The 25,397-nt window shown below is 33.0% G+C and overlaps 1 protein-coding gene across 3 annotated transcripts in view; it reads right to left on the bottom strand.

The window, feature by feature from the left end:
- The window catches only part of FSTL5 (follistatin like 5), a gene marked incomplete at both ends in the record, with an annotated part of 244,126 nt that overhangs the window by 206,499 nt on the left and 12,230 nt on the right, over positions 1–25,397 (bottom strand). For 2 of the 3 annotated variants that reach the window (XM_084204182.1, XM_084204183.1), the window contains one exon: positions 19,461–19,491. In XM_084204182.1, coding sequence (XP_084060308.1) covers positions 19,461–19,491 — 31 coding nt within the window. Of the gene's footprint in view, positions 1–19,460; positions 19,495–25,397 lie in introns of all 3 variants that reach the window. The other variant, XM_084204181.1, reaches the window with a different exon arrangement.

The raw sequence follows: 25,397 nt of genomic DNA, 5'->3' as shown, positions 1-25,397 counted from the left end.
AAAATCCCTGAACAGATTAGTGGTTTACAAATGCTTTAATGGTTTCCTCTGAGACAAAAGTCTGTAATCTCATACTGGGGCTAGCTCTCTAGTTCAAAAATTCTGCTACCAAAACACTAAAATATTTGTTACATACAGAAGAATATGACTTGTGACCTACCTTGTGTGTATAAGTCAGTAGGGTGCTTTCCTATATTCCATACATAAAAAATATACAGATTTCAATAAGAAAAGCTGACAGAAAAAAGTACAGAACTCCTCTGATTAAAGCTCTGGAGGACATTAAAGATGTACAGTCAAGGTCTGTGCAGCAAAATATCATTTTTTCAGAGATATGAGAGTTCCCTATGAAAATCTGATTTGATATGCTTCATGTAAAATATATATGGTCATTTAGGGGCAAAAATAAAGACACAGTCTGTAACTTTAGTAGAACCCTTGAAGCATGAAGCAGCAGAAGAGTACTGCATGGGCTAAAATTAATTTCTGCATCTTTGACTGCTAGATTCTAATACAGATGTTTAGATCATCCATACATGAGGGAATCTTCAGTACACAGATATATGTGGAATGCTATAATTTGCTATCCCCACATCAGCCAAACGAGTTAGCATTCAAGAGTGTATTAAACTAGAGGAATTAAATCAATTTTGGCAGCTCACATGTATGAAGGAAGCTCAGTTGTTGTTCTGCTGCCTGAAAGATTTTTTTGTTGCTCTTTGAAGGTATTTTTTAAAAGATACAGGGTGCAGCCACTAAAACACAAAATATCTGCAGCTGCTTCATGAACTCAACTCCACAGACTTTGCAGAAAGTTCTGATCAGATCTTGTTGGCAAATAAGACATGTAAGTTGAGTTAAAACAAAAAAAGGATCTGCTAAACTATAGGGTCCAATTGTCTCTCACAGTCTTGCACATCTTGTTTAGCTGGGTTATGATCTAACTTCAGCAGTGAAATCAGTAGGATCTGACTCAAACTTAGATCTCTCATACCCTAGAAGAATATTTTAACCCTTACATGACAAACATCAGAGTATAATCTTCATTTCAGAAAGTGACTCCTGCCCAGTGTTGGTCAGGGTGGGGGAGGCCAAGTCTTACTGAGTAATCTACTCAAAACCTCTAGCTGTAGACTTTGATAGGCCCAAGTTTATGATTTTATTGCCAGACTATATAATCAAATTTTTAAACTTTTTTAATTAAACCCATAAAATTAACCTTTTCCAATAAGATTAGTCAGATTTTTACTTATCTGTGGCAGATTTACAATTTTACAGACACTTAGCTATCTCACTGATGTTTTATTCTGCCAAACTCTTTTGGTGTCTCACTGCTGCTCCTAAACTGGCTGCTACATTTTGACATCTTAAATCAAAGACATGAAAATATTTCAAGCTCAGCCAAACTGGAAAAATTTTTCACTCAAGCAACTATTGTAGTGAAAAAGATACAAGTATTTGTCCAAATACACAAAAATAATTTTAATGATTATTTGATGTCCTACTGTAATTTTTAGTGATTTTTTTCATAAGTCTAGTTCTATTTTTAAGATATACACGTAAATCTGTGTTGTACATTATACTCTGCTACTAGTATGTACTGTAATTTGCACACACACAATTTTAGCTCATGGAAAATACAGCTTTTGTTATTAGGTCCTGTCTGGAAGTCTTTGAAAAGTTATGTTACACAAAACAACAAAATAGATCTAAACCACACTATTTGCTCAGTGCTGTTATGAAGATTTTAAAAGCTGCGTGTTACAGATAAAAATTCCATTGGGCCCCATTGAAAACTTCCCCCAACCAGCAATTTAGATCTTTGCTTTCGCTTTTGAAATGCTGAAGCAAAGGAAGATACTTTCTGTATACCTTTACATACAAAGGATAAAAACATCAGGTTAACCCTTGTGTAGATGCTTGAAAATCTATATGCACACAAGTTTTACTCAGAAAGCTTCCACAGGAACATAAATTATATGTAAGTATCTTTCACATTTACAGGAAGATGACTTTTGCTTAACTCTCCTAAGGAATGCAATCCTGTAACCTTGGTCTCATCTATTAAAAATCATATTTCCTTGTCATTTGGTACCTTTTTGATTTGTAACACTGTGTCACAAGCATTAGACAGCACAAAAGTCTCTTTTCAGCAGTATCAATAGGGGTGTAAGTTCACCAGTTATTTAGCATCCAAAAAGTAGCCTCTACACATTCTGATTTATCTTTAAGTTTCCCACCCCCTTAATGCTGAAATGATTTTATTCAATATAACATTTACATCTCCAAACAATAAGCTCAGAAAACCAAGTCATGATAATTAAATTCAAATGCATTATTTGCCTAACCTGAACATCTTTTCAAGCATTTATTTTGTTAGTCTCTTAGTCAGTTGTTAAAGCACTTTAACTTTTCACAACCGTTAAAAACGTTGCTAAAAAAAGGCAAAAGTTTTCTAGCTTCTCTTTATAACTTTCAAACACAAAAGGTTGTTTGGATTTAAGGGCTTTTATTCAATTATTTTAAACAGGATTTTCATAGTACTGTTCTAAACTTTATAAATTATTAAAGAAAAAAAGAAAGAAAGGAAAGGAAAACAAGGTTTGCTTGCCTGGCATATAATTGTGAGGTTCTGCATTTCTTATACTACAAGGTCTTTGCTGAAATGGACAAATTTTCATTTATATTCATTTTTGCTTGTATTTTAGATTAATAAAATCATTACCTATATAGGAAAAAAAAATACAAATCTACCAAAAAGGTAGATTTTTAGCTCATAGGTCCATCCAAAAATTTATGACATTTTGATTAAGCTGCAACCATTTTGGCAACAAAGTGATTCCTGAGGTTCTAAAAACACGAGATATGACCAACCAAAGTACAAAACACATTTTTGATGCACTGTATAATTTATGCCAAATCTCTTCAGTGTGGTAACGCCACACTGGAAAAGCTCAGTTGAAATTCCATCCTGAAATTCCCAACTAAAGCACACATAACACATTTTTTTAAACACGACTACTATAAAAGAGAACATCAAGCATTTCGATATCCCTTTAAGACATTTGTATGTAAATCTGCAGTCAGACATATGGCCCTCTTTCAAAACCAGCATATGGTGGCATGTGCAAACTGGAATCAAGGTAACACTAATTTTGTAGACAATTATTATTAAAAAAGGCAGGTAGTGTCATTCCATATATTAATTACAGATCTCTTATTAAAATACAAGCAGAAAATACATTTTTAGTACCAAGGAATTAACTAATAAATTTTTAGCTTTGAGGAAGATACTATTCAGACTACCTTTTAAGCAAAAAGTCCGTCAAAAACTATTACTACATTGAAAGCCAAAAAATATACTTTGATTTTTCCAATTTGTAACATACATGTTTATGGGATTCCAAGTGAACAGATAAAACATATTCTGCTAAACCTTGTAGTTGTATAGCTAAAGGGGAGAAGCTGATCAAATCCAAATGTATTCCATATTTTCTGTTACCTGAATAATGTAAAGCCTACAAACTAGCTATCAATTTTTCAGATAACATAAAATAGAATGGTTTATTTTTTCATTACAGGAATTTCATTATTTAGTAGAAGAAAATGACTGCTCCATTATTTATCATTTGCTGCTTATTTATTTAGTATAGGGGTAGCCAAACATTTTCGACCCAACAGCCAAAAAAATCAGTTTGATATTGTTCAAGATGACATTCTTTCTAACTCCAGGGAAACATGTCAAAGCGTAAAAGGTGAACAAAAAGAGAATTAGACATATCCTATTCTCCTGCTCTTGGGACAACAAAATAGAATCAATCAAGCAGTACCCACATGAAAACAAATATTATGAAACTATGGAATAATTACTAATGAGAAAATAGTTATGAGAGGAATACACCAAAATTAAGGAATTTCTGTGCGCTTTGTAAAGCGGAGTGAAAAAATTCTCCTTATTTAAAATATTTCTGATTTTCCATTGTGAAATAGGCTTTCAGTTTCTGTTTTACACATGACATGACAAAGCTTCCAAAATCAATGCATAAGCACTGGCATTGAAATGAATATAATGTGTATTTCAAGCTCTTGGTCATGAATCTTTGTGGAAAGACTGACAGACTAAAGGCTCTAACAAATTCAATTAGTGCAATATGAATTTAAGGTCCTGCTTCTGAAAGGCCTAGCTTATACCACAGAGTTCTCAGGAATAAAAGAAACACTAATAACTGATGACATACAGATACTGCAAATAAAGGTCATTTTCAGCAGCTGGCTGTATTACAATATGCTCCATAACTCTGATAGAACCAAAGAGTAATATGGCATGAGCACTCCTTCAAATTAGAGGATGCACATCCTATAGGCAGTTCTAAATTTAACATTATTCTTGAAGCTTGTGCTGTTGCAAGTTGTGGCTGATAAACTGCTCTTTTTTTATTTTTATTTAGAAAATAACAACATATTTAGCTCCTAGGTTCTCCTGCTCACTGAGTTGTAGAAGAGCTTTTCTCTCTATTTTTTAAGTGGAAAATCTTACATGTCACAAAGTTGCATTACCACAGTCCACCCTGCAACTTAAGTCAGCTCCTCTGGGCCTCCACACCATCTCAAGTTAGAAAACATTCAGGACAGAATAAATAATTAGGTGTCTGCTAGCTTTCCTTGTATCAATGATGTGATTCACCCCCCCGATGAAAAGCTCACTAAAGCTCATGAGTCCCGAGTCAAAGACCAAGGAAAAATTAAGACACAATTAAGTAAATTGGTCCACTGGTATCCAGCTTTTCTCTCTTGTTTTGAGAATAGTGCCAGAAGAAGTGGCCAGGTCTGACTACCTTGAAACACTTTCCTGGTTGCTCTGAGGTCCAGCTCCATCTTCTATAGCTACTCTCTTTGATGAGCAGAGGCACAATTAAATTGGCTGGTCAATGTTTAACAGAGGGGTATTCCCTTCAAAAGCAAACCTTAAAATGTTTAATATTAAGCAATAAATTGGTTTCCACCTGCTATTGGAAGATTGCAGAATCTTTTTAGTCCCTGTTTTTGCTAAGCACAACCCACCTCTTCTACCTCAACTTAATGAATTTAGAATTTTTCTGCATGAAGAAAGTAGGAGCATTTTCATGAACCGAATCCCTCTGAAAAGAGATACAAATTTCTAAATGGCCCAATGGTTCCCAAAGCATAAGGGAGAAATTTTGTAAATGCATTGTTAAGATGCTTTTATGGTACTCTGAGAAGGAATTTTTCCCTGCATTTTAATTCTGTCAGAATTTTGTGCTCTGATTTACATCTCTGTCTGCCATCAAAATCAAGCACAACTACAGAATCCCACTGAAGTCAATCAAATTCAATATATGTATATGAAAATCTAGTAGCAGAGAATGCTTTTGACTCTATGGCCTGCAAAAGGTGATAGCACACAAGTTAAGAAAATCTTCATATTCAGATTAGGGTGCTTTGTTTAATTCCATCTAATAATTTTTAAGCCATTTAAAATTCACTAATCTATTTTGCACTACTGTTTGCAGGGGAACCAATGTTTTTCAACAACCAGCATGATTCAAAAGTTCTCGAAAAAGTGATATGCAAACATAACATGAACTACAATAACCTCTCTGTGTACACTTAATATTCTATGAGTTAAAGTATTTTTTGACATTTTTCTTCAAGTTGTCCTTCCAGTGCCCTATATGAAATTAAAGAACAAAAATGCTAAGCCTGTTTAATTTAGAATAGCAATGAATTAATCCTAATAATGAAATAACTTCAATACAACGTTGTCTTTGAATCATTAGAGGATTTGCAGATAGTATCTTGTGAATGCAAACAAGATAATCACACAAGCACAGATACCAAATAACCCTTTCTCCAAACACTGGTGGGCATGCATATTCAACAAAATGCAAATATTGACTTTTCTGATAGCAACTAGATCAGATTGCTAAGGTGCCTGATGAGACACTGCAATCCCAGTGTGGGAAACAGCAGTGACCTTCATGCTCTGCACGGCAAGCCTCTAGCTTGCTTGCATTTATGATTCCCCTAAACTCTGAGCGCTTGCCACAACTGCAAGAATAAAGTAGACATGTGGAAAAGGGCAATCTCAGTCAGTACAGAAGAGCCTGAAAGAAAGTAAACAGGTTTCATGTCTCATGTTACCTCTCCAGAGAGACAAGGAAAGGAAGAAATGCCATTCGCAACTGACTGCTTATGAAGAGCAGTGGGCAAATAAAGAGAGTTCTTTTTTAATAAGCAAGGAGAGGAGATAGCAGGTCACACACCTTGCAAATTCTGCAATCAGTATGTCCAGCAAGTGTGTTAGAACACAGACCCATGAAAAATGCTAATGCTTTAAAGAGCATTCATTCAGAATAAGTGCATACAGGCACACAGAGAGTCACATGACATACTTTACCAAACACCTCCCCAAACACGCTATAAAACTCCAATTTTAAAAGAAGAAATCTCTATAATACTGTACATTTGAATTTGTATGTTTTAATCTTGAACTACATTACACTTCCAAGTTTTGCCTAATCCAACACTTCAATTTGAAGTGGAAAAAAAGAAATGAATGGGGAAAAGTCCAGCATTTCCTGCTGCTTTTACTACACTTGATATAGATGACACGATACCTCAAAATTGTTGTTTAAAATATGTATTTAAAGGCTATTAAAGACTCACAAGAAATACTTTTTTCCTAGATTCTGATTTTTGTTCTGAGATCCTCTTTCTACACATTTTTAATTGTATGTCTGTCCTAACATTTTATCTGTACATCTATGAACATACAGATATATAAGTTTATTAATATATATTTACACAGGAGTATGTTGAATGACCTTAGAAAGACTATGTTCAGGGAATATAAATAGCTTTATATTTGTATCTTTAGCTCCCATAATTCTGTATTAATTCTGCCAATGTATTTCATTTGTGATACTCCTAACTCTGTGTACTGCTTTTATTTTGAGATGTCAGTTACAGTTATAAAGAGTAATAAGATTTTTCAATGTTTCTGGGGAAAGAAGGTCAGATTACTGCTAATTAAACCAGAGTGCAACCTAGTTACATGATCCTTTGAGCACAGAAATTATGGTTCTGATACCAGAATGTTTTTATTGGGTTTTTTCCTCCATTTGTAATGCATTTTTAGTGGGCAATTATCCTTAAGGCTACAAATCACAGCTTTTACATTTTATGAGGAAGAATCAATGTGTGCTTATTAGAAAGTTGGTGGCACTTATAATACAAATGGGAATTTTCTATGCCTTTCTATTTGCTAAAATTCTCTAATCTTTCCTTCTTTCTGAGAGCCTTCATTTAATCAGCTCTATGCAGGACTTTAAAATGCTTAGAAAAATGCTGGCTTTAATATTCTTGGATTTATTTATTTCTGAGATAATGAAATGCTTTCTTAAATTTCCATTAAAGTAATGCTGCCATAGATTTTTATAGTCTTTTTAAAGAATGAAAACATCAAGATTTGACTGATTATTTCTAGTGGACCAGCATTCCCAAATGTATATGTGGGTTTTGTGCATAATTCAAATGAAGAATAATTTGAACCTTATTACTGAGAATTCTTGTTTTGATATGCTGCCAGCATAGCAGTCTAAGCCTATGCTTAGGTCTAGACAGGACACCAAATGCTAGAGAAACAAAAATTTATAGCCTGGGCATCATATGTGCAAATTCTACGTGCTACAAAGTCCAGTGAGAGCACAAAGAGAAGAAAGAATCCCACTCTGTCACGTTGCCACTGACTACAAAGACACTTGTTTATAGAATGGTATTTAGCTGTGCAACCACTCGTGTCAAATCTCTCAGATTATTTAACCAACCATCAGCCATTCCTTTATCAGGCGTGGATTTACCTTTTAACCAACCCCTGTGCAAGAAAATTCTGCTAAGCGTATGAAGAAAAATCTATCCCACTGTATTTCTTTCCCAGGCTGGAAACTCTGATAAACAGCTTTCTGATCAATAATTGTTGTCTAAACAGCCAAAGGCTTTGCCTTATGTAGTTATGCAGGGCCACACAGGATTACAGTTTGTTGCTGTCACTGCACTGATAGCATATGGATATCCTTTCCATAGCTGAGCAAAACAAAATCTGGCAAACCTCATTGTCAACTACTACGATTTTGAAAGGCAAACTTTTTCTGATAGTTATCTATACATCATATAAAATTAAAAAGTATTTAAGAATCAGTCAAAATTTACACTATTATGATTTCAGATAATATTTTAAAAATTGGAAAATATTTGATTCCCTATTACTTAATAAAATATAATTATTTCTTAAAGATCCACCAGGCCATCCAAGGTGATGGAAGACTAGGTCAGTTTACAAAAAAAAAAGCTTATAAAGACATGATCCAAACTGAATGTTCCCCTGGTTTTCACTCAGATCCCTAAAGTTCTCTCCTTTTCAGAATCTGAAACTGTAAACTATGTGCCCTATGACTATGAAGAAAGCCAGAAGTTACTTCAAACACTTAATCTCTAAAAACCTTTGAAAGTTCAAAGGCACACCCTACCCTTCAACATTCAAGGGAGGCTGCATTTTAAGCCCTACACATATTCTCCCCCAGAGAACACAGATTACTTTCTGCCATGCCAAATCTTGAAAGATGTGAATGGCTGGTATGAAAAAGGGAGAGAGAGCTTATGCAAAAAGAAGCACAGGTGGGAAAGAACATGGAAAAATAAGGCTTTAGAGAAAATTATCCAGGCCATGGCTGCACAACTAAAGTTATATTTACACAGGTGTGTAAAGGCAAAGAAACAGAATGTTTTATCATAACCCATAAAATGAAACATTTGACCTTGCCCTATAAACAGAACACCTTAAATTAGTCTTCCAGATAAGAGAAGCCCTGATTCAATTTAAAGGAAAAGCTGAGTGACTCCTTGTATCATGTCTTTCAGACAATTTCCTGAGTTTTTTCTTAGGAATTTGTGTACAGATAAAGCACCAAACTTACTGCTTAGTTTCACAGAACCAGGGAAAGACGTTTCATTCAATTTTTACCTTATTATTTGCACACAATCACACATACCATTTTTATTATCATATTAATTCATGCAAAGAAGAGAAAACTGCACATGAAGAAATATCTTGTTGCATGCAAGCAGTACTGCCTCTTGTTTAAAATAATTATCATCTACCTAACTTGTCATTTCAGGAGTTACATGCTTTTTTTCAAGCATCTGTATCAACATTCTTTCAAAGTATCCCATTCTGCTACGAAAAACAAACTGTGGTCTTGAGTTTTACTTCAAAATACTGTCTGATCACTGGAGTGACTCTTCTCTATACTTGCTTATGATTAAATTAAATTCAATCTAAAACATTAATTCCTTCAGTAGTATATAGAGATCTACATCTCAGTAACTCTACTGCCAACTTCTTGCCAAATTAGCAGCTTCTTGCCCTTTTTTCTTCCCAGGATGCCTTTTGTATATTTAAAAAAAAAGAAAAGAAAACAAAACCAAACCACCACCTTTTTTTAATAATAGAAATTAATTTTTTTTACATTTCAGCAAATATTTTAAAAGCTAATTTGAATAATGACCACAAATTTTATTATTAGGAAGAAAAGGTAGAAAGCTGTATTCATTCGCTAAAGACATACAGAATTGCATAATAAAAAAATTTTGTATTCTTTTTGCACTAATTACTTGGACAGTTACAATAGAAACATAATTTTTGATTTTACTCTCTTTAATTTCTTTTTAAGCTATAAAATATCTATTAATTGTTTTAATAGAACTAAAATATTTTATTTAAATAGCTAAGTTCCTTGTTCTAATTTGTGTCATGTACGAATACACATGAGTAGGCCTATATTTGTTATTTGATGCATTTTAGTTTACAGCTCATTCATCTAAGGAATTAGCCTTTCAGGTTTTGGGGAGCTACTTTAAATTTGAGGATTAAAAAAGGAAATTTATAAAAAAGTCTCATAAATATATATATATACACACACACACATATATATACATATATATATACATATACACACACATATATATATATATATATGAAAAAATTTATATATATGAATTAAGAAGCAGAAAGACATTTGAGTGACTGTGTTCTGGGTTGGCAGGACAACAGGACATACAAACATCATATATCCAACCCAGGACAGACTACAACCTCTTGTTTGGATCCCTTCAGAAGAAGATATAATAATTACCCACATTAAAACTGCTAGTTAAAATGGATGCATTCATTCCTTGTAAAGTTTCCTTAGAAACACTAGACTCTTAAGCATAATCTAAACAGACAGCTGGGTCCACCCTTTATGATAATGTGCCATGCAGCTTTATTAATCTGACCTTTGGAAACAAATGAGAAATTTTATACTGCCCCACCATAATTGTTAGTGACAGGCGTTTTAGCAGCCTGTAATTTGCACTCCACTGTAACACCTACTTTCAGTTATGATGTAAACCTTAACAGGACCTGACACCATCAATCATGTTCTGGTGTCTAAGGCAAGTGACAAAAGAGCGTGCTTGGAGTAAACCAGAACACGACCTTAATGATAATGAAACACATCAACCCTTGCTATTCAAAGACAAAGGCAAAAAATGAATACTGTAATTGTCTCAACCAGCATCTGAATGATACACGGTGCTGCAGTAATTGGGAGTGAGATTTGAGGTGGAAATTGTGCTCAACAGACTCATTTTTCAAGTTTATATAAGTTCTGATTCTCTGTTAAGTTGCTTGCAAGACTTATTTCATAGGAAAAAATATGATTTTAATGTATAATCAATAGCATTCTGAGGACCACTGTATGAATGCAAAAATTAATTCTGTTAAGGTAAGGATGGCATGAGTATGGAAATTTCTTCTATGTAACACAAATGTGTCAGGTTTTCTCTATATAAATGTTCTTAAAAGTTTTCGGCCTATGAACAGCACAGAAAACCTATATGTAAGTTATGTTGATAGCTGTCAGTGTTATAACTATGCAATAAAAACCAGTAGCCGCATACCTGAATGAAAAATATACCTCTTTACAGGTATTTATAAAAAACTATATAAATTAAATAGAATTTATTTCTGAAATACCAGAATTTATTCAGATCTTTTGCTTCTGAATGCTATGTATTCCTCCTCAACTTCACTTTTTTCTTTCATGGCAACCCTTTCTCAACTTTAAATACTTCTGTATGAATAACCTAATTGAACTGCTGCCTACATTGGATTTTAAGTTCATATCTAAAAAAAATTATTACAGAGCATGCAAAGATCTCTGTGGATTTTAAAAATTATCTCTATGTATATCTTTTTCAGTGATATAAATATCATAGCCTCCTTTCTGTGCAGTAACAAAGTATCACAGCAGACTTTTATATAAACATAGAGATAATACTGAGATCTACTTATAAAGCAAATGTTATGCTACAGGCAAATAAAACCCAATAACAGAAGTTGCTTTCTTCTAGTATAAGTTCTAATATACATTTTTAGCTTTTACATTGTATACTTTTTATTTTAAAATAAACCTCAAGTTTTTCCTTTAACAGCATTAGTACATTTTCTGACACGCACTTTGCTTTTTGAAAATCTATTCTAAAAGGAAAACTTCAAATTGTTCAGATAGGAAGATTATTTTGCTTCCACAGTCTGTTACACAAAATGTGAGCTGCACTTTCTATCATTCTCATTTGTTTATTTTTGGTCATAATAATTGCCTGCTACATCACAAGTAGTGTGAGCTAGCCTGCTCCCCCTGGCTACTGTATGCCAAACTTAGCTAAGATATCCGTGGTGCTGATAGAAATCATATTTTGCTCTTTATTCTGAGAATGAAGGCTCTGCAAAGGCATAGGGTACACAGAAAAGGTAGATAATACTTTAAACCAGCTGAGCTTCACAGGAAATGACCCATTTCACATTTAGATTTCCATTGTTAGTGTAATCAAAGGAATATTCACTACATGTGAGAAACATTGCATGCACAGCCTACAGACACTGCACTAATGTATATATATCTCTATTAAAGGATCCAAGAATACTTTTTCTGTGAATTTAGTGCAAACCTTCAGCGCTCAAGAGCTAATTCAAATTGTCTCATATGGCCATCTGTGGTTCGTGTACCTCTTTTAAGATGAAAGAGGTAAATGAAAGCCATTATTGAAAATGCACATTGTCTTAAGCACAAAAAAGAATCTAAATATATAAAACTACAAAGCTTTTAGCATTAATTTTTAACTTTAAAACCTCAACATTATAAATAATAAAACAACAGACTAAGTTAAAGTCAAGTCACATTAATTAGCTCTTCTCAGCCTACTCCTGAAACAACACAAGGAATTACCCAAAACATTTTCTTTATAACATTCAAGTTAAACAGTAGCTACTCTTATGTGGAAGCTAAAAAAAAAAAAAAACAACTGTAATGCTATTCAAAGTCTTTTGTGGGTCACACAACATTAAAATTCAGACTACCAATACATTTAAATTTAAATATCCAAAATTGCTACATTCATCCTCTGAGTGACTTCTTTAAAGCTAGTAAAGTCTTAATAGGAATGAATATGTATTCCAGTCAGTTTTCAGCACTCCCCTCCCCTGCCAGTGCTGAATCTCTTCTCCACTGTATCTGTTCAAGTTAAGTGTTTGTGCACTACAGAGAGAAACCTCATGAATACCACTGAACTTATTCTCTCTTGTCAAGTTCAAAATGTCTGCTTTGAAGTAGATTTAATAATTTAACAGAATGCAACTTAAATTTTAGGAGGACACAGATTAATATTAAAAAAAAAAACCAAAACTGGGATACCAATCTCTTATGTTAGCTCTACTATGCTACTACATGCAGAAGTAACCATTGGATCTCTTGTTGGAATAGATATGTCATATTGGAGAAGAGTTCTTGCCTGGAATTTTGACACAGACCATATTTTTCCCTTCCAAATTTCTGAATGTCATGAATATTGCATATGAGAAGAAAACCAAACTCAGATGTACATTTTCCTGCTGTAAAGAAAACCCAGAGAAGAAAGAAATTCTTTGTATGTATAATTCTTAAAGCTGCTAACAAGTCAGGCATGAAGAATTTCATCCTTTTATGAATGCAATTGACACATTTGTAGAATATTTTTGCTTTTACATTTTCTCCACTATCATTATATATACACTATTACATAACATATATAGGATCATTTATATATAAATTATACATAATAAGTATCAATTGCTATCTCTGTAATAATTATCAGAATATATGTGCATCCCCCCACATAGTTTTAAAAAGTGGCAATGGAAAGTGAAAATAATGGATAAAAGTGGAAATAATGGATATGCATTTAAGAAAAATTAAAGATGCATCTGATTATTCCAATTGATTTTTTGCATATACACTGACAGCTGTGAATTTTTTTCATAAATTTTTTAGTCTCATAGCAGAAATGGACTTGGAAACTTTGCAGCCAAGCAATATAAAGTTGGAAATAAGTCCTCTGTGAAAATGCAGACATAATTTGTAACAAAACACTCAAGAAATTCCATGTGATACTGTTCATCCCCTGACACTAACACAATAAAACTGCAGGCAATTTTTCACTAGTATGGAATGTAGGTCTGGAATTTATCTTAAGGTAAATGCTGCAATTCTGTAAAATATATGCACCATGTTGCATTCGCTTGTTATTACTTTAGCCTTTTTAATTAATTTTTTGACTAAGATAAAGTGTGTTTACCTCAAGATAACAACTGCTGAGGCCACATTTGTGCCCTTTACACTGTTTATGTCCATGGCATTACACTGGAAGCAGCTCTGACTAGGTTAATGTACAAATACGGTGCTCTATTGACAGATAGCAAAATTGGATTTCAGCATTGTCAAATAAGGCTTTGCTTAAAAGAAATAAGAAAACACTTTCATAAATCTGTATATACAGTAGAGACCTGGCTCTTACTGTATACTTTCTATGTCAGGTAATAACACTGTTATCAAATATACCACCCAGAACTGATATCTGACACTGACTCACACACTTTACTTTCTCAAAATGAGTTTCAAGCCTGCTGAAAAATAAATTCTAAGATTAACTGTTATACTAAAATCATTTTCACACATGCAGAAATTTGCTTCTTTTAAATGCATTTCATAATCTGACTCTGAATTGATTCAGACCATACCATTGTAATTTCTATAAATGTTAATCATGGTAAAGCCATTCCAATACAATCATAAAGAAAGAACGCTCCAAAACATTCAGTTAATAACACTACATCTGTAGGTGTTTTGTAAGAAAGGGAAAAGAGACTTATTCAGGTGTAAAACAGAACTCCATTTCTTATGACAATTCTTAAGTAACAAAGAGATTTGAGTTTCAGTTGACCAGGCCTTGGAGGAGAACAGAACAGGATAAAGGGGATAGGATTTGGCACTCTTAATTCAAAAATCCTCATACCAACTCTTCAAAGTTTATTCACTCAGGTAAATTGGAACATAATGACAAAGAAAAGAATTTCAGAACAAAACTGAAGGTAGGTCAGATTGGACAAACATTTACCAAGCTTTTGTTGCTACACATATTCTCTAAAGTACTACTTTTTTTTCTGACATGTACTGATCTAACAGAGAAGCTACCCAAGCGTGACAAACTAAAACATTAGTCAGTTCAGTCCAGGAGGACTGCAGTTCAGATTCTAACCACACAGAATTAATAGAGGTCTGTTGAAAAACAAATTAAGAATAATTAGTTTAATAATTTTAATATAATGATAATTATTATATCATACATTATTACATACAATATTAAATAAAAATATTTATACTTATTATAATATTAATATAACTTTATTCTAATTATTAAAATATATTTTAATACTGCTTGAGTAGACAAACTGAATCACTGGATACATTACAGAATGTAATGAACTGTATTTTTTGCCACAGTTAATGGTTTTAACATGACAAATGATGTTGGTATCAGACATTCTGCATCAGAACATGCATAGCTTTGTCCATTACAAAAAGTAATAACAGCCAGATATATTGCAGAATAGATCTAACAGTTTGTTCACCCACTGATAGTATCTCCAGACACAATTTCACTTTTACAAGTTATTATTCAAATAAGGCCTTACTGATTTTGCCCCTTAAATACGCTAAATTTAAAAATTTCTTAAGCTTTTTTTCCATTTCTTCTTGTCTTACATTCATGAGTGCACAGAAAAAGATACACCAATCTGGAATTTCAGAAAAGACCAGGAATGTTGTGAAGGTATGCTAACTTTTTAAAAAGGAAAAAAGCAAGTAAGATATGCAGGTGATGCCTATATGATTTCCTCTCTAATTTTGGTAGCTAAATATTAAAAAAGGAACAGATGTTTGTTAATGATATCAGAGGAGTCTGGCAATACGTTCTCAATCATAGATAATTATGTTTTTGAAACTAATCTGTGAGTCAATAATGGTTTTACATTCAGATTATAAGCATAAAGTGAGAAGTATTGAGTACAATTAGAAACTCAAGTTGTAATTAAAATTATGTCTGTCAAAATTCTCTAAATGGTTGAATTTTGAGCATTAGTGATGCTCAAAGCTCATATCAATAGCAGCTAGCAAACATTTTAAAACATCCTATACAGCTGGTACACTACACCTCTACAGGTGCTCTTAACTAAAGTAAAAAATTCTTCAAATTAATATGATTAAAATTCCTTGCCTGCACACTTTGAAAATGTTATGAAAAGTGCGTATTTTCCAAATCTTAGGTGGAGCAGTTTTTCTACCTTTCAAAAGGTGTTCTTTAAGTTGCCAGAACTATTTGGCAAAGTTACACTATTGTATCATTGCTCAATATCAACACAACCACCACCTTACTCTTGGTCTAAATTCTGACATTTTTCTGATTTTGTTGGTGGTTTTTTAGAAAGATAGTACACTTTTTTTCTCTATACTGAAATCAATTTTTTAATTCTCAAAAAATAAATTATGGTACTGTAATTCAAATTATTACTAAGCTTAGGGACTGTTCTGAAGCACTACCAGTTAGCTGAAATATTTTTGTGGCTCATGATTTCCTGTGTTCCAGTGTTTTTTCTGTGAAAAGGAATTGAGATGCCTTTAATGTTTTGCAAATAGCTAAAATAGGTCAACCTTCTGGTACTTCAGAAGTAAAATTTTTTCAGAATAATACTTTCAGAAACTATTTGTACTTTAAAGTTTATAACGTTATTTATTAAAAGCACATTAATGTCTCCAAAGTCAAACATAGGCTGGGAAGAAAATTCTGTACATTGCTTAAATGTAACACAATTTCTGATGTTTCCAAATCATTACAAAAAAATATCTATTTTATCTTCCACTATAGATTTGGAAACAAAACATTCTTTTGCCTGAAGGAGTTAACACTGGAAAAAAAAGGTAAGAAAGGTCAAATGGGACTTCAAGGTAGCAATTAAAAGTAAGCAAGGTTTGGTTGGTAATTGCCTTGTTATTTCTTTCCTATTATAGAAGTGTTATAAAACTAATTTCGTTTGTATTTTTCCCTGGTGATAATCATTTTCACATACAAAAAATCCTCAGAAGCATGAGTTGGCCAACATACATTAAAACTGTAAAACATTAACATCCTGTTTCACATAAAAGCAGTGTTGCTTTTCTCAAACAGTGTAGAAAAAGATCTGTTACCTGTTAAGTAAAACAAGGAAAAGAATATCACAGATCAGAAAGAGATGGGACTAGTGTCAGAACAGGGGGTGTTTGAGTATTGGCTTCTATTCTGGTGTGATTGACTTGGAGACAGAAAGGAGAAGCAACAGATGGGAAAAACAAACAGTTCAGAAATGTGTCAGGAGAAAAAAAGACACTACAGAACAATAAAAACATAGTTATTAAAATAAAAATAGGAATCAGATGTATTTTATAGCAATTTTTATAAATTAGTTAAAATGAAAAATTCACAGGTATTTAGAACATAATAAAATACACAGAGTGCTCCTTTATACTAATATATTGATCCTGCTGAAGTCAAAAAAGCATTTGACTTGAATTCTGCTGCAATCTTAAAAATAAAATCTAATTAAATTATTAATAAAAATTAGGTATTGAACTAATGACTTCAACAGAAGTTATAAGGCACAAAAGAGACGTCAGCATTTCACTTGGTAACTATGAACTTGCCTTCTGAATTAAGAGGACAACATTGCCTCTGAAAGCATCAGAACTGTTAAGAAACCACAGAAAACTTTTTGTCCTTTCATCATATGTAGTGGTTGAAATAAGTAGAGTGTAAGGAATATTGTTAGAAACCCATCCCAAGAACTTGAGGAAAATTTACCTATCTCAGAAGAACATATGCAGAGCACAAAACATTTACATATTGCATGTGAACTGTGGTTACTCATTGACAAGACAAAAAAGCTCATACTGAAACATTTTGTCTTGTTTCATACTAACCAGTATTTTAAGTAGAAAGAATTTTAAGATTATACATTCTCTAAGTGAAATAAAAATATCTTTCTGAAACTTTTCACTTACATGGATAGAGAACACATAAAAACAAATAAATTCCAAGAATATGAAAAAAGAACACCACAAAAAAACCCCAATAATAAACTCACCTCAAAATAGCATTATGCAATAAAGTATACCTCTAGATAGATTCCTGTTTCAAAGACTACTCTGTGCATAATTAGTATTCCAGACCACTGAAATCTTCCAAGTTGAATTGTCAGTTTAGGCAGAGACAAACATATCTTGCAGGAAGTTTAGCAGGTTAAATATGTCCTCAAGTGATGTTACAGATACAATCACAACAAATTTTGTGCAGCTCAGCACCAATATCACTGCCTAGCTGGAGAGAATGGATATCTCCATTCAAGTAGAGTTTAATGGGTTCCTTTGTTTGAAGGTGTGGATAACACTTGGCAATCCTTTGAAAATTGTTTCCCTGGTTAGTTCACTAAATTAACAGCTAATGAATAAGATGGGCACTCCCATCCAGCTCATTACTGTGTTCCTACTTTTACTTTTGCTCAGATACATACCATGATGACCTCCTGACAATAGCATGGTGGTGTGTGAGAAAGACTGTCAAACATCATATATAACTGACATAAATCATAAAAGTCCACAAAGAATGGCCCATTTCAGAATCCTTCAGTTTTCACAAATAATTTATTCCTGTAATCTGATCTGACTTGTCAAAGTCTTTTTTATAATTGGTATTAAGTTATCAGACAGGAAAGTGTTTTGAACAATACATCATGGATATGCTCACTACATCTAGAGAAGATTCACCTTTATATTGTATTACCTCTGAAAAGAAAATTATAAATCACAAATGGGTTGAAAATAGAGGGAATTTTTTGGTTCAATTATTTTTCCCATTCACAGTCTTCAAATGAAGGACCATAGGTCATTCAGATGATGTAAATTATCATATCATCATAAACAATGTAATTGTCCTGACACAACTCCAACCAGCCATCAGCTTTAGCTTTGCTTGTTTGTCCTCCATGCGAGAGAAAGGAAGAAAATGGGGATGAATGAGTACTGTGATAAATAACTGAACTAAGAACAGCTAACTCAGGTGATATGATTACACATTGCTTCCTAAGGTAATAAAAAAGATATAGGTTGTATAGTTTGGTTTGTCACTTAACTCCCTCCTCTCTTTGCAACATTTATCTGACACTCTTTCTCCTTTCTCCTTTCTCCTTGTTTCCCTTTTAAAGTATCTCATTTCCTATCTCTATAAAAAACTAAAATATCAAGCACACAAGCTTTGCCACCATTGACAATATTGCTTAGCAATTTTTAATGAAATTGCTTAGCAATTTTGCTTAGCAATTTTTAATGAAGAGGTTTGGATGTTCTCTCTCTTCACATACTTTCTTTTAGGAAAAAAAAGGTATGAAATCTACCTTTGAGTTTTGGAAGTCTTAGTATTCTTGATAAAAGGTTGTTTATTTAACCTGGATATTCTATTTCAGATAGCGCTTAGACAGTGACACAGTGTAAGGTGCAGTGAAAATATAAATTGTATGCAAAAACCACCCACAACAGTTGTTTTGCAAGGCAACCTACTAAGGGCATGACTAATTTGTGCACAAATTGGAATCACACCCAGTTTCAGATTTACTGAATGGAAAGGGAGAAGCTAAATTGATGGTACTGATGTTTTATGGAAGGATAATAACCAGCCATAGTCAAGGACACAAACTCAGTGAGAAACTTCGCAGCCCATCCCATCCAGAGTGCAGCAATCAGTGTTGTTCATCTCAGGGTTCCAAAAATAGTAGCTAATATATTTACCTTCTAAATTTCAATCCTTTCCTAAAAATATATTTGTCATTTCAAATACTAAAATACTTAGCAAACAATCCATCTGGATGTTTTTTTACCAAAAATGAATGCTACATTTGTGATAATTATAAGAATGTCCACATTTTGAAAACAATTGGCACTTACCTTTATTTCTTGAGCTTTCATGATTCTTTTCCTGCTGCAATTAAGAGCAGAAAAATGTATTAATTGCAGAATTAGTTATCACAAAAAGCATAAAATCATAGACATACATGACCCAAATGAGACAGTGTAGTTCCTGCTCCATCCTGCTCCAAAGTAAAATCAACTACACTTTGCCTGATGTCTAAAGAGTCCTATATAACCCATTTTTAAACTTATGTTTTTCACTTTTTTTTTTCCCCTCCCACAATGACTGGGATTAAGTGCTGGAACACATAACCCAATGGGGCCATGCAGTCTCTGTCACGACCTCTGTCTTGGGAAATGCTCATAATTCGACTGCACAAGTCCCTGTAAAACTGGGATTTGTTCCATGATGTAATTGTGAAGCATGAACAATCACTCAAGGTACTAATCTGCCCCCAAAATTTCAAACTTCAATTTTACACAATATTTGCTCAAAAGGATGCTCTTTATTTTGGATATTGCAATTCTTCAAATATTTGCTGCTGTATAAATTTATGCCAGCTAAAATAGCATTAGGACTAGGCTAAATGCAATACACTTCTAAATTTTGTTCCATTAAAAGATGGCTTTTCTTTTACAATTTTAACAAGAAAAGGAAGTTAGGTACATAGCTTTTTTTCTTTTATTGCGATTTTCAATGGGCATTTTTAAGCATTTTAGCTTTTGATAACAAAGAGAGTGTACTGATTACCCTTCAGTATTAATTGCACTGTTTTATTTTACCTATATAGACCAAGGACTTATTACTGTGCTCATAAGAGGCTCATTGAGTCTTAAAAGTATCCAGATTGTGCATAGAAATCTACAGAAAGACATTAATACTTCTACACCAATACAATCTCTTTTAACAGTAAATCTGCTAATATTTTCTAACTCTTAGGGACATGGAAATGTTTACTTAACATTACCTTAAGCTTAAGGCCATCTTATCCTCAAGTAATACATGTTGTTCCAACATTTTAAATTTTTTTAAATAATATGGCTAGTGATGCTGTATTTTTGTTGTTCCCTGCAACCCAATTTTGCAAATCTAAGTCAATGATTCCTTTCTTGTTTCTTTTCAAACAAATAAGTATGTCAAAACTTGCATGTATTTGGGAAATAGGTTTTCAAATTTTTCCATGACTACATTAGAAACACTAGTAAGATATTAAAAAAAAAAAAAAAAGGAAAAAATTCATTATTAGTAAAATGTGACGTACTAGATACATTTTTAGTATTTCCTAAACCAAACTAATGGTATTTCCTGAAATACAGGATATGACGTGAAGAATTTACCAGAATCAATTTTCATGCCATGCTGATTTTCATGCTATACTAAATTTAAAGCAATAGTTTTAGAATTACTGAAGTTCTTTTGCGTTTCATTTTACACTACAGTCAACATTTGGTTTAGAGGATCTGTCTAGTACTTTCTTGAAGTCTTCTAAAAGAAAACTTGCTTGTAATTTTTATTTTATATATCCTTAGAAGTCATGCAGTGAAACTTAGCCTTTAATAGGGCAGTGTAAACTCAGAGAATCTTGTTCATGATAAGAAGTCTGTGCTTATTAAAATATCAACCAACCATCAAGATTTAGAGTTAAGATGTAGCCAAGTTGTGTTAGCATTTTGGATGGTGGAATTTTATGGGCACCACAGATACTGTTCAGTTCCACAAAACTCACTAGTCGTTTCTCCTCTCTTTAGTTTGAAATCAGAAGAATGTGATTTTTAGCCAACAAAGCTGCAAAAGATTCTAAAGACTTAATCCAATAACTGATTACTAGATCATAGTAGCCTTGCAGGAAAGCAACATTAAAAGTCAAATATTGATATCAAAGGAGAAGAGAAACACTAATTAGGATGAGAATTACTTTTAGGAAGAAGAGAATGCAACAAACTTGGCAAATTTTAGAGTAGAAACAAAAGGATTTAGATGAAATTTTAACATTTAAAAAAGCCAGATTGTAGGGGTTTTTTAATGAACTGTGTTAAGCTTTCAAGGAAAGGAGGCAACTGAAAATATATTTTCAGACCTTTTTTTTCTAATATCTTTATTTTCTTTAATTTCAGCTGAAGATTTTGGAGCATATTTTTATGGCTTAGCTTTATCAAAACACTCAAATTTTAATTTTAAGCTGCCATTCAAACTAGAAAGAAAAGACTTTCATAGCGGATCACAGACCAACCTCGGTGTGATATCCCTTGGACCAAGATGCTTGGTAGCAGCAAAGAGCACCCACATAGAAGAAAAGTCTCTATACCTCAAGTTATTTCAAAATCAACCAGTGATTAAATTAGGTGTAACATCTCTGAACTCAGAAAACGGTTTTCTGCCTAGAGAAATCTTGCTAGATAAGAATTTTCAACAGAAAACACAGAGGTAAAAAACATTGACAAGTTTATATTGAGGGTGAATTAAATACAGATTCCTCTTTAATATTGAAAGATAAATGATGTGAAATATTTTCTGTAGAATTATGCTAGTGACCCAATGTTAAAAGCACCTTTAACTTAGAAAAATTAATTTCAGATGCTCAGGGAAATAGGAACTGCTCATCCTCATGGGCAACACACAAACAATTAAAGAAATTTTCCAGGGTCCTGGAATGTGAAAGAGGTGAAAGAACTATTGAAACTTGCAGTATGATTAATAATGAACCAATTGTTCATAATGACATTTATTTCCAGCTGCATTTGTGCAGTGGGCTAGGATTTTAATGCTTGTTGGCCTGAAAACAACAAAATTCTACCCATATATATTAGAAAATATATAAATGTGCAACCATCCTAGTATTAAGTAAAACATATTTCTGTATAAACCCATGTGTTGAGGACTTTATAAAACTATTATTACACATATTTCTGTTATTTTTCTCCTGTACTGAATTATGATATATAAGCAAAGTATTTCTACCCAAAATGTTAACAATAAAAATCTATATATAAATAAATTTTAAAATAAATTATATACATGCACACACACACATATATATATATATATCCTCATTCATGTAATCATTCTGGATCTCTATGTCTAGAATGATTACATGAACTACAATACCATACTGGCACCTGCTGATATGTGCCATCTGTAAATAGAATCAGCCATTTTGCATTCCAGGATATTTTTATCAGTTTCAATATAGCAAAATACTTCTGAGTTTACCACTCTCCAAACAAATGATTCAGACAGGTTGAATGGCATTTTATGGCTTTGTGTTGCATTACAGTGCATCAGCCTGACGAAATGTATCAACGCAGAACATATTAGAACTGTAAAGAAATCTTTCCTGTGTGCCCAAAAGTCTGAATTTAAAGTAAACTTTTCATGAAGACAATGTCAGATTTTCTGTTATGTTTGTGAACTGAAAACTCTCACAGATGGCTGACCATAAAAATTACTATTGCTACAAATCGTAAGTCATAAACTATTTCCAATATAAATCAAATGAGGCTCTGCAAAGAAACTTATTTAAATATAAACAAATGCTTTTCCAAAGAGCCTCTTTTTCTAGTGCTATTTTTCTTTTTTGTCTTAATACACAAACACTATCAACATCTCTTAAAACATTTTGATATCATTATTCAGAAATACCATGTTTGCTAAATAAGATTGGCAAAGTACCAAGTCTTATTTATAAGGGCTTCATATTAGCAATAAGGGGTGTAAAGAAGGATGATTAAAAGGACTCTTAATTTACCAAGAAAGTACAAAGCTATTTATAAGAAAGACCAGAGCTGATCTGTAAAGTTAGATGAAATTCTAGAACTAAGAAAATACACCAACCACTGAAGAAAAAGTAAAGCTCATTTCTTAGCCTCATTTAAATATATATCATGAGAATTTTGTTTGTTTTTTCCCTTTTTGAAAGAAAATTACTGTTTATAAACCTTGGATGTTGCACATAGAAGCATTCTGACTGCCACTTAATTCTATGTTTTTTAAAAGGCAAACTACATAATTGTATTTCATACAGATCCCCACTTATGGCTCTGCCTGAATCATCTGCTGAGGATCTGGGTATGTGTCTGCCAGAGTGGGCCACTGATAAAGAAGAGGAGCCTTACTTTGTCTTTGGAAAACTCAGACAAAGCCTCCTTTGCTATGCTGGCTCTATTTAAAAAGTGGCGGCTGAATTAATCAAATTCCTAAAATAAACAAAGTACTAATTAGTATAAAGTGTATAGTAGATTGTCCTTGACATGTGACAAACATTAAAAAAATTTAATAAGCATACACCATTAATTACAGAAGCTGACGAAAAAGAGTGTAAAGTTACTTGCTTTTCTAACATTTTATAACAAAAAGTTACCATTAGACATATAATAAAACATATTTAAAATGCAGAAAATCTGTTTTCTGTTCATTACCTTGATGGCTAATTCTGCAGTATGGGTACTATACTGATACTGATAACAATAATAATAATAATAGAATAATTGTTATTAAAGAAAGTATTTCATTTTCTTTCATAACAAGAGAGGTACCAGAATAGTTATTATTTTACAACATGTACAAGATATAGTAGCTGAATTAACAATATATTCACTTAAATTAATACAACAACTTTAATTACAAGAATTCTGAATTACAAATGTACAGAAACCTTTTATTCCTGGGTGAAATGGCAGCATGGTCACAGCCAGGGAGTAAAAGCACACATACTGCACAAAGCAATCTGGTAAACTATTCTCAGACTCAATTTGATCAATGACATTAGGCTGAACATTTGTGTTTCAAAGAAGTTTTATAGAATCAGACTTCAGCAGACTCTTAGCAACAGCAGTACAATTGCAATTTAAACTAGAAATGCATGCAAAGCAGAAGCAATGACATTTACATTTGTAAAGCTGTTCTGTTAAGCAGCAGTAAGCAAGGCCTTGCTTACTATGGTAAGGAAGAAAGAATGTGCAAAAAGTGAAGCATTTTCCTCTTGCTCTTGTCAGAATGCTATTTACTGCAGAAAGCTTTTTAGTTTAATGTTTGCAGCAGAATTCTTGAACTGGTATTCTGCATACACAGCCCAGTCTTCTTAGAGATTGCCACCATTTATAGCAGCAAATTCTGAGAAAATAATATGCCACAGGTTGTTCTTGTATTGATATTCACATGAATATAAGATTGTATGAAGGAAACAAGATGTGAAGCAAGGTTGCTAGATAAAAATAAGTTAATATATAAAGCTGTTGAAGTGCTCAGAATTAATGGTGTTCCCAGAAATATTGCTAAATATTAAAGTGTAAAGAATAAGCCTTACAGGCCTGTGGAGAAACCATGATGAAGTCTTGAATTCATAAATCTATATGAAAGCAACCCAACAGTATCTGGGGAGCCTCGATAAAGAGTGAAATGATTGTCATTAAAACCAAAACCAAACCAAGAAAAGCCCATCCACAGAGATGGGGAGGGTAAACTGTGAAATACACTGACTTGGTTCTTGGTTTGCTGATTTAGGTCTCTGGGGAACATGAAGAACAATCATGGCAGACCCAGGAAGGTGAGTTTGAACTAGCTGTTCCTCTCTGCATGCAGATTACAATCACTTAAAAGAGGAAGCAGAGAAGAAATAAAGGTATGAAAAAGTTCAACATCATCATTACACACTCTGAAGGAAAACTACCTCTAGACCAGGCTTCAACAAAGTGTGTGATTTCTATGAAAGAAGAGTGGACAGAAGAAGTTCTACACAAAGATCCACAGGTTTTTCTCTTCAGGACTGTCTGACGTAAAAGCAGATGACCTAGACGGTTGCAAGGGCATATTTTATTCTCAAAAGCAGCTTTGGATCACCTTAAGCAGAGCAGACAAAGCCTTTGCCCTCAAGGTGAAACAGTTCTGGGCTAAAGCTGCTGTCTAAATCCCAATGTTCCTTCAGTACCAACTGAATCGAAGCAGCTTCCTGCTAATGACACAGTAACGCGGTTTAT

Source organism: Fringilla coelebs (assembly GCF_963513975.1).
Source record: "Fringilla coelebs genome assembly, chromosome: 4".
In the NCBI taxonomy this organism is placed as follows: domain Eukaryota; kingdom Metazoa; phylum Chordata; class Aves; order Passeriformes; family Fringillidae; genus Fringilla; species Fringilla coelebs.
This window is presented reverse-complemented; position numbering and strand designations above follow the sequence as displayed.